We start from the raw sequence: 10,810 nt of genomic DNA on the forward strand, positions 1-10,810 counted from the left end.
ACATTATCCACGTCATTAGGAGGTACAGCCTGTACCTAATTGTTAACAAGTACAAACTCATGATGAATTGCAATAGAATAAGCACATAATGGACAATAGGTGAACTAAAGTGAGACTCTTAACCCATCTGCCTCTTTTTTGTTCTTAGGGAGTACATTCATATAGCAGAAATATAGCAAACCAGCACAAAGTTGTACGGTAGGTGTTTCATAGCAGTTACAGTTATCATTTCAAACGTTCATTCACTCATCCTCTGCTCCCACCATATTCCAGGCTAATCCCTCCACTGCTGAACTAGTAATACAATGTTTTTGTCTCAGCAGTGAATCAATTACCTCATCCAGGATTAGAGCAAGCAGTCTTTTAGAGAAGTGAAACCTCTCTAATATCCACACTTATCACCCCTAGTCTCACCAGCTCACAGGGTTTCTCTCTGCAAACCACCGCGGGGAGTCTGGTGTGAAGACGAGACACACTATGTCACTGTGTTATCCTATCTTTCACAGGGACACTAAACAAGCTCAACTGTTGTATTTATTTTGTTATAAAGGTGTAAAAGTTGTTCAGGGGAAAAAAACGTCTGTTTTCTAACTTGGTCTCTAGAGATTGACTCTAAATCTCCACCGCCACCACCTGCAATCTGTCTAACACTGAACCTCTCTCCTCACAGCCTCTCCTCTGTTTTCATCACAATAAAAAGAAGGATGGCAAAGTTACTCCGTCAGCAGCCGAGGGATGGAGGGCTAGCAGAAAATAGAAAAAAAAAGCCAGAGTGGCTGGACTGCAAGGAAAGTGGGTTAAGAGGGGCGTGATGGATGAGACTGAGAGCTTTCCTGACTCATGGCCTCCTTTCTCTGATGACTAATGTGGTCAGTGACATCTCTCTCACTACCCCTCAGTCACTCCTCCCACCCTCAACCCCCTCTCCATCCCACCTGGGACGCTGGTACCCAGCCCGGGGCAAAGTAGCGCTTTCAGTTTCAATGCCCAGACCGGCAAGTCGCAGCTAAGAAAGCACAGGTCGTGTGGCCCTGAGGTGGGGGCTACAAAGGGCCAGTGGAGACAAGCCGGGTCAACCAAAGCTGGCCTCCCTTTCTTATTTACAGCTAAACTCCAAAAGGGGATGTGTGCATTGGAACATGGTCTGACCCTTGGGGAGGACAAGATAAGAGCTGAATATTTATCTCTCTGCACTTCAAGACTTCTATCTCAAGCTTTCAATCCATTTCTGTCCTATGTTCCCTTTATGTGTGACCCCATTTTTGGGATGTTTGCGGGTTTAAGTGTTTGGCTGATCTGCTAGACTGATGGCAGTCCATTGAGTATTAGCAAATTAATCATACTTGTCATTTTTAATTGTTAGATTTTGTGTCATGTGAATCATATAAAGCCATTATGTTATCTAAATAAATAAAAAAGTTACCATGTCAGACTTTATATGTAAATTATAGCTAGAATTCTTATTTCAAGAAGTCCCATCTAGTTAAGCTTTTAAGCAAAGACATAGGACCCAAATACAGACGTCTAGATTTATTTGACCTAAACAAAATAACATAAAAAGACTTACTTGGATGAGTCCATGACATTAATTATTCCCATTCAAAATTAGGTCCAAGAGATGCAACACAAGAGGAGCCACGAGGAAACACAAGAAGTGCTGAATGAACTCCCAGACACAGGGACAGTCCTAGACTATATACACAGGGAGTAATCAGGGACAGGTGGGATTAATCAGACAAGGTGAAAGACGTCGGGGTGTGGCACACAATCTCAGAGGCGGGAAAACACACAAAGGCAGGAAGTACACACAGGCTCAATCCCATTCTCTGTGAAGCTTAAGCAATGAATCCTCACGCAGTACTGACGTCAGAGGTGCAGTGCGTGAGGACTTGAGATGGTACAACAATGAGGAATGGGACACTCTCATATGGTAAAAGCCAACCTCCAGTTTGGATTTTTGTATATTATATCACATGATTAACCAATTTTAGGCAACTTCCAATAGTAAAAAAAGGCAGTCAAGCAAATCCTAGATGAACACTTAACTGATTAAGAAAAACAACTCTACAAATGTGGATAAGTCCACAAGAAAGTCTCCTTCAGAGCCTTCCTGCACATTATGATTTGACAGCTGGATAGCCTTGAGCACTCACACATGTACCAGGACTATGCCTCTAAATCTGTGAGTGTGGAGATTATGATTGGGGGTGACTGACAAATAAGCTATTAAAAGGTAATCAACATTTAAATGAAGTAAATGCAAAACTGAACAGCAGGGGTGGAACATGACAAGTCTATTATAGGGAGTGTAAACTACACAGCTACACCTTAACTGCAAATCCAAATCAGAAATATCGTTTAACCCCAAAATATATGGTTAGATCAAGGCAGATGGCTCTCCTTCTACTGGTCTGGTTCTGCCTGTTTGGGGAATGCTTCCCTTGCAACTTTAGACTTCATGTTTGTTTACCTGACTAACTTACAAACATTGTGACATATACTAACGGAGAAAGGCCTTCACATAAATATTTGAATTCCCACCAAATATATTGTTTGAGGTAGGTTAAAGGGATATCTCAGTTTTTTTGAAGTGGGGTCGTACGAGTTACAGTACACTATTGCTCCTGCTAGCCACAATGCGTGCCGGTGAGCTCTTCCCCTTTAATGAGAAAATTCCCAGAGGACCGGCAGGCTAGCTAGGCTACAATTCTCTGAGGACGGGGCCTCCTATTTCACGTAATTTCGCTAAAGTTGAGAAAATATGTTCCAGCCACTCATCACGGTGCAAATGCATGCACCAGTAGAAAAAATTGAAGCTATTCAGTTTGCCGTCAGAAACCCCCTTTGTTTTGGCACTATTTTCAGACGCACCTCACAGACCGGTGTTCTTTTCAGCTGCATGAGCACGAATACATGCTGATCAGCTGTTTGGATCAACAAGCACGTAGCAGGATCAAGTAGCAGTATCGGTCTTTATAGTGAATTAAACTCACTTTTCTGCAAATTTAAAAGATGGGACGTACCTGTCTTTATCCCGGCTGTTCAAACAAGCAAACCTCCTGTAAGGCAGGAAACTCTGGATGATGAGGGATGCAGACTGGAGCCGTATGTGAGCCGCTGGTATCCTCTGAATCAGAAAGGTTCTGAAGTATTGTTGTCACTAAGTCCCTCTCCTGACAGCAGAAGCTCTCTAAGTTCATAGGCATGGGCTCACAGTTTACACACCGGCACCACCAGGTAACGTGGGATCTCTCCTGCTCACTTCTTGGCACAGAACTTTCTCCCCTCTCTTCTTCGGTGCGTTGGGTCTGCATCTGGAGTTCTTCCTCTGTAAACTCTGGTTCATAGAGAAATCCTCTTGTGTCCACAGTAAACGGTATGTCATCGTCGCTGTCAGAATCACTCATTTTTGCAGTTTATAGTTTTTTTTCCTAAAAGTGTCGAAAATGCTACGAGCTTGTTGATCCTAACAGCTGACGGAAAACTGAATAGCTACGATTTTTTCTACTGGTGCATGCATTTGCACCGTGATGAGTTCCTGGACCATATTTTCTCAACTTTGGCGAAATTACGCGAAATAGGAGGCCCCGTCTGCAGAGAAAATAGCCTAGCTTACCTGCCAGTCCTCTGGGAATTTTCTCATTAAAGGGGAAGAGCTCACTGGCACGCATTGTGGCTAGCAGGAGCAATAGTGTACTGTAACTCGTACGACCCCACTTCAAAAAAACTGAAATATCACTTTAAGGCAGACCTGTGTCTATGCCTTCAAAGGGAAGTTTTTCCCTCTAATTGTTGATTTAATATGTGCTTAACATATTAAAAATTGTTGTTTTCAATGCCAATAGGTCTTAGAGAAACTTTTGAAAATTCCCAAAATACATGGTGTAAGGTAGGTCAGGGCAGATGGCCCTCTACCTATGAGTCAGGTTCTGCTCAAGGTTTCTGTCTGTTTTAGGAAGTTTTCCCATTTACCATTGATTTCAGGCACTTTTCTTTTTTTTACATTAAGGCTGATGGCCCTTCACCTTTCAGTAGGGTTTTGCTCAAGATTTCCAAATTTTTAAAATGTCATAAGATATCTTATTTTCATTTGTTAAATAAGATTGGACAGTTAATTTTGCCAATCAGTGGTAATGACATACATGAATTTAACATTATATTGGGACATATAATTAAATTGCATATTAACTAATCTTGTTTTTCTTTTCATCAGTATGTAAAAATGTCTTTCTACACAGCGGTTAGGTTAGCAAGTGTGTAACACACACACTATGGAGGTCACCTTTGCTCTTGCAGCAGCCTCAAACACATATCATGTGTTGGCTGGGATTGATTTTTTGAGGACTGCTCTAGCAGAGGCCTCTATAGCATGGAAAATACAGCGCCCTTCTACCAGCAGATCACCTGACCCTGTGTAATGAATATACACTTCAGAAAAATAGGTCAAAACCAGCATCCACATCCATATGGGCTGGGCTAATCTACATTTGAGTTCAATATATGTGTGAGTGTGAAACATAATCTCATATGGCACTATAGAGTCTCATTAGCAGGTCCAGTCCGGAGAGGGAAGTGAGATGTGATACCCTTCAACCAATCATTGTCAACCATTCACAGTTCCTCTCTTTGATGATGCGTACCACTTGGCTGGTAAATTGTGTCTTACAAATTGTTGTCTACAAGTGTACACAAAGCCACATGGAGTGCAACAAAAACATGCACAAACACACAAACAAAGATACAAAGCCTGCTCATTACTATGATAAGTGTCTCCTCTGCCCCTTGGTTGTTTTCATTTTATTTTCATTTCAAAGAAGAGGAGGACCAGCAGCTGCCAGCTACTGATCTGAAGTGTGGTCAGATGTGTTCCCACTTGTGTGAGCGTATGTGTGTGTATGTGTGGGCTGAACTGAACATTGCCTTTGCCCTTTCCAGCTACAAATGCTGAGGAGTATGTGTGTGTGTGTGTGTGTGTGTGTGTGTGTGTGTGTGTGTGTGTGTGTGTGTGTGTGTGTGTGTGTGTGTGTGTGTGTGTGTGCGTTGCGTGTGGGCTTTGATGACTGATGATACAGTGACAAACAGTCAGACTGGCTTTTTGAGCTGCTGGTTTGTCTGTTGCTATCTGATCTTTCTCTGTAGATAGACACACAAACACACACACACACACACACACACACACACACACACACATTATTTCATCATATTTCAGAGGAGTAGGATTTTATCTGCACACTGAACTTGTGTATCACAAATCTCAGACGTGTTTGGTAGCCACACTTTTTCAAATATGTGACCTAAACTGTGACAAATACAAGAATTCTTTACAAACAATCATTCAGCTGCTGTATTAGGGCGTAAAATGTGATGACCTTTTTGTGCTGGCATAGCTTGCAGAATTGGTGGAAAACGGCTTCTGAATCTCAATACTTGACTTTTATTCAAATAGAGATATAGAAACTGGCTTTCTAAGCTACACAGTTGAGTCTCTTTCCAGCTTTTACTGTCTCAATTCTGTCTCAACGGATTATTCAGAGGATCAAGTGTGAGTCAGGAAAGGATTTCAGGAGTTAAGCACATGGATAATTATTCTGTCTCCTTAACACCAGCCAAGGAGGGCCCACTCCTTTAGCTCAGGTTAATGCACTCACTGTATACTTCTCACTCTGTTAAACACTTGAGCCCTACCGATATTGGTAAGCAACACTGACTGTGTAATAATATGGATGGTGGTCTTCCATCTCCTCCCATTATACAAAGTGAAGCCAATGTGCCACCTCAGTGGGCACTGACATGTTGCACTGGTGAGGTAGTTTGGAATAAAGTGGAGCCGTGGCATTGACGTCACACCAGGGACAGTTCCAAGCTTTCTTAATAGGGGTGGCCAAACTTGGGCACAGAATTAACTCACTCAGAGGTTATGTTGAAACAGGAAAAAAAGCTAATTGATCACATTTTTCATTTTTGTCTGAAATGTAACTAAAATGTTGGTATATATTATTCTGCAATCATGAATAAAATATGCAATTTTAAGTAACTCAAACATTTTTCAGAAGGCATCTCATGACCCCCTCATCAGTATCTTGCAACCCCTGGGGGGGTCCCATCCCTCATTTTGGGAACCACGGATTAAGCAAAAAAATCCCTGGTTGGAGAGTGGGTGTTGTGCATCACAGCTTCTTTTTCTTCAAAGGCCACTGTAACGCATTGCCAATGGGAAGTGTGAGCAGGGCAACATTTCAGTCTATAATCTGACTGCTAGATGTTGCTAAATATTCCCATTTCTACACATTGTACCTTTAAGGTGTCAAACAGATGTCATATACCTGTGCAATGTTTTATTTTAAAAACTAACAAAGACGACTGTTAAATTATTTTAGATTGCACTAAAGTGTTGCCAATAAATGTATTTTTTTACTTTAAGTCTGCATGAATTTTCTCACTTTACTTTATTTTACCTTTATTAGTGAAACTAAATTACAGCGTAGTGAACATACAACATTTGTGACATCAATGGCCTTTTTTTTCATTTCTAATAGACTGATTCTCCAACATAGCTGTGTTAAGAAGTTGATGTGCAAAGTATTTTCTACAATTTAAAGTACTGAAAGGAGGAATCATACTATTCTGATATAAGGAAAATACCAGCAGACTGTTGCAACACATTCTAAACAATCAAATTATTAAGTATAAAGTCCTGCCTTTGACGAGGCCAATCATAGTTTGGGATTTTGGGATTGCATTAGGGCTGTCAACGAATATTCTAAATTCGAATATATATTCGAATATTTAAAAAAAACGGAGATTCGATTGTGAAAATTAATATTCGACTGTGGAAAAAAAACACATCAGCGGCTGCTTTGCGAGTGGGCGCACTGCATGACGGGTCAGGGACAGGTCATAGGAGTCACACATGCACAGCGTGAAGCAGACGGCAGAGAGAAATCTTTCCGTCCCCGGATCCTCAGTGCGCTCTGAACGCGTCTTTTTCTCCGCTGGGAATATAGTGAATAAAAAGAGATTGGGCCTCTTCACATGTGGACTGTCTTCTTCACATGTGGACTGTCTTGTGTTTTTGGCAAATAACCTGTCCGGCCTAAGACCCTGCATTGACAGTGGACTAAAAGAGCCAGACAATCAGTGACACTGGGATAAAATGCAGTTTTTCCTCTCTTTTTTTATACAAGCACCAAGAATGTAAGTGGACTACTTCTTTGTTTTTAACTTTAACCTCCGGTAATGTTAATATTTGCTTGAATCACTGAATGAAGCCTGCCTATATTAGGGACAAGAGTCGGGACCTTTAATTGCTCGCACAAGTCTTGTTCAGCACTCACTCAGCGCATTACGCACAGAGAGGGGAGGGGGGCTAGCGAGCGAGCGAGATGTCTACAGTCTTAAAAGTGTTACAGTATAGACCATTAGGTAATTTACTTGTTTTGTAATGTGTAGGTATGTTTTAGCCATGTGAAATCTGAAATCTCCTTGTATTAGTTTGTCCACCTGATATTGACATAATGCGCAAATATAGATATTCAAATGGTTCGAACCTATGGTTTTTTTTTAGAGCGAATATTCGATTGTCATTTTGGAGCTATTTTGACAGCCCTAGATTGCATCTGAGGTGGCGAGTCAAATTTCAAGTGGGGGCAGGAGCCACCCCTGATAGACCCACTGGCTGCACCCCTGTTTCACATCCCCGGCCTCTAACAAAAACAAACATTTAACTCAGAGGTAAAACACCAAAGATCTCTTAGGTCAGTACAGTCTGCAGCAGAACACATTCTGGTGTTGATTTGAAGCAGACACTCGTGGCTATGTAAAGTATAATGACTCTTGTGTGAATGTTTATTTTGTTTTCTCCCACTGTTCCTTCTTTACTCTGCTAATCTGGTAAAGATCGCTGCAGAGGCATGCATTTTACAACAGAGCTGTCAATCAATCATCATTTTAGCATCAAAGAATTAATTAAAAGTAAACTTCTGTGCAAAATGAAAACATACATCCAAACCAGCATGATAACAACCATCTGCTATGATGGAAATCATTTATTTGTTAATTTTAATTTCCTTGTTTGGTCCATGTCCAATATTTTTTTCTGAAAGAGCACAAAAGCAGAAAAACAAAGTCTGGGGTCACTTTGAAATCATGTCGTCACATAGTTTTTCTAGCAGAGTACGCTTAAACCTCGTAGATCACAATACTTTTAGCACTTTCTGTGTAGCAGAATTATACAGCTGAATTGACTGGTTTGCACCAAAATCAATCGCAGACATATTATAAAGTTAAATATCCTTTGTTAAAGTTATTATTTTAAAAAGCAAGCTTCTGAGTTCCTCTGGCATAGGTGTAAAATTACTACACAATTCCCAAAAAATATATACTTTGACTGATAAATGAAAATTCCCTTTAAAGACTGACATTTATGACCAGGATCTTTTTTCCTGTCAACAATCTGCACTAGTATTAGTCTTATAAGATAACTTATTAATGAGACTCTGCGTAATACTAACAATAACAAATGATGAAAATATGAGACAGTTTATTGGTTCAGTCTCTGAGAGATTAAGACATGGGAAAACTGTGTGGCCTCATCACATGTTTCTGCCCCTATCCACAGGTGAGGGCGCACAGTTTGAGCTCAGATCTGGACATTGCTGTGCTTGTGTCTGTGTTTGTGTGCATACATGTGCATGTGAGAGGCCATCTGATATAATCTAACACCTCAGCATGCTCTTGGCCTAACCTGAATGCTGGCTCAGGCATCTCCAAATGTGCCCATTCTCTCTCCCACACACTCCCCTCCCTTTGCTGTCACCCTCTCTCCCATGTGCTTGCACATACACAACACAATCCAAACAGAATAGCATCACATAGCTGACTTATCCTGAGGCACATTTTTGAATTTGCCCACTTACAACCCTAACACAGATCACTAGAAGTGCAGAGTTGACCTCTGACATGGCTGTCTTCACATTGCTAAATCAATACACACAATTTGATTTCCATTTTTCCAATGCCAGCACAAGATATTCAAATGACTTGTAATTGCTGGCGGTAAGATGCTTTCTAACAAAAAGAAGATAGGCTTTGAGTATCTAGGTAGCATTACACTCTCCTGCAGCCCTAATCTGCATTGTCTAGTCCCCACAATCTCATATCAGTCCCTTTAAACTGATAATGAGATTGACCTAAGTAGCAGGAGGCATGAAACTGAGGCTGTAAGCGTATGTTGGCATTGCTAAGCTTATAGTGACACAAAGGTGGCAGAATAAAACAGGAAACCAAGTCTCCTGAGGTGTTAACATCTAAACCCATGCACACTGACTCTACAATAGGCCGATGCATTGCACTGATAAAGAGAATTTTAGATGACCGCTTCCAATTTGAGCCAGCATGCTCTATCACTCCCATCAGTGATCATCCGCTCTGCTATTAATTACATTATTCACAACATCAGTGCATTGGCGCTATCACTGCCCTGTGCGGAGAACTGAGCACCGCGAGCTCTGTAATTAAGAAAGAAAAAACAGGATTTAACAGCACTTACCGCTTTCAGCAATAAGCAGCGAATACAAGGTGCAGGCAGTGAAGTTGTCAAATGATTGTTTGCTTCTGTCGTCTCTGTAAGAATGTCATCGTTTGGGTTGTATTTTTGCTGTGCTGGTGTGCTGACGGCGCTCTGCTGCACGGCTTCTTCGCTCACTGCTGCTGGTCACACGGCATCCAAGGCGCGGTGAGAGACGCGCTGCTTTGGAGAGAGGAGGGGAGGAGAGGACTGGAGGGGGGAGGAGGGAAGATGAGATTGAGCCTGGCTGTTTTCAGCAGCAGAGGTAACAGCGACCACCTGTGGTCAAGTGAAGGACTTGTCAGCACTGTAGGCTTGAAACTACTTATCCACTTGTGATTTAAAAAGTTGAGAAGTGGTTTGTATGGAATTTAATAGTATACCCAGCACCCACAAACTGATTCCCCCCAGTCAAAAAAAGAAGAAAAAAGAAAAAGCGGAACGTTAGCGCTGTGTTTGTGGAAAACAGTACGCAAGGGGGACTGGTCTGATGCATAAACCAGGGTTCCCACGCGTCCTGGAAAACCTGGAAAACCTGGAAAACAGTTGACCAGTTTTCCAGTACTGGAAAACACCTGGAAAATGGGAGAAAAAGTCAAATGTCCTGGAAAATTATTCCAACATGGCTGCGTGCGACCTGACCCGATTAACAAAACACATCCCCATTCATTGAATGTTGAGTGCATTCAGCTCAATTACCGTACTCTAGCTGGGGGGGAACCATAGCGTAGGATTAGGGTTAGGATTCGGGTTAGGATTAGGGTTAGAGTTAATATTAGGGTTAGGGTTAGGGTTAATATTAGGGTTAGGATTAGGGTTAGGATTAGGGTTAGGGTTAGGATTAGGGTTAGGGTTAGGATTAGGGTTAGGGTTAGGTTTAGGATTAGGGTTGTGATTAGGGTTAGGGTTGTGATTAGGGTTAGGGTTGTGATTAGGGTTAGGGTTGTGATTAGGGTTAGGGTTGTGATTAGGGTTAGGGTTGTGATTAGGGTTAGGGTTGTGATTAGGGTTAGGGTTAGGGTTAGGATTAGGGTTAGGATTAGGGTTAGGGTTAGGATTAGGGTTAGGGTTAGGATTAGGGTTAGGATTAGGATTAGGGTTGTGATTAGGGTTAGGGTTGTGATTAGGGTTAGGGTTATGATTAGGATTAGGGTTAGGGTTAGGATTAGGGTTAGGATTAGGGTTAGGGTTAGGATTAGGGTTAGGGTTGTGATTAGGGTTAGGGTTGTGATTAGGGTTAGGGTT

At 41.7% G+C, this 10,810-nt stretch overlaps 1 protein-coding gene across 2 annotated transcripts in view; it reads right to left on the minus strand.

Annotated features, from left to right (window-relative positions):
- The window catches only part of rims3 (regulating synaptic membrane exocytosis 3), a 45,477-nt gene extending 35,727 nt beyond the window's left edge, over positions 1 to 9,750 (minus strand). The window contains exon 1 of one of the 2 annotated variants that reach the window (XM_034704187.1): positions 9,548 to 9,750. Coding sequence is in view for 1 of the 2 variants with exons in the window: in XM_034704186.1 (XP_034560077.1) it covers positions 1,568 to 1,599 (32 nt within the window). In the remaining variant the exon portion in view is untranslated. Of the gene's footprint in view, positions 1 to 1,567; positions 1,667 to 9,547 lie in introns of those variants that run through there. The other variant, XM_034704186.1, reaches the window with a different exon arrangement.
- Positions 9,751 to 10,810: the final 1,060 nt, after the last annotated feature.

Source organism: Notolabrus celidotus, chromosome 16 (genome assembly GCF_009762535.1).
Source record: "Notolabrus celidotus isolate fNotCel1 chromosome 16, fNotCel1.pri, whole genome shotgun sequence".
Classification (NCBI taxonomy): domain Eukaryota; kingdom Metazoa; phylum Chordata; class Actinopteri; order Labriformes; family Labridae; genus Notolabrus; species Notolabrus celidotus.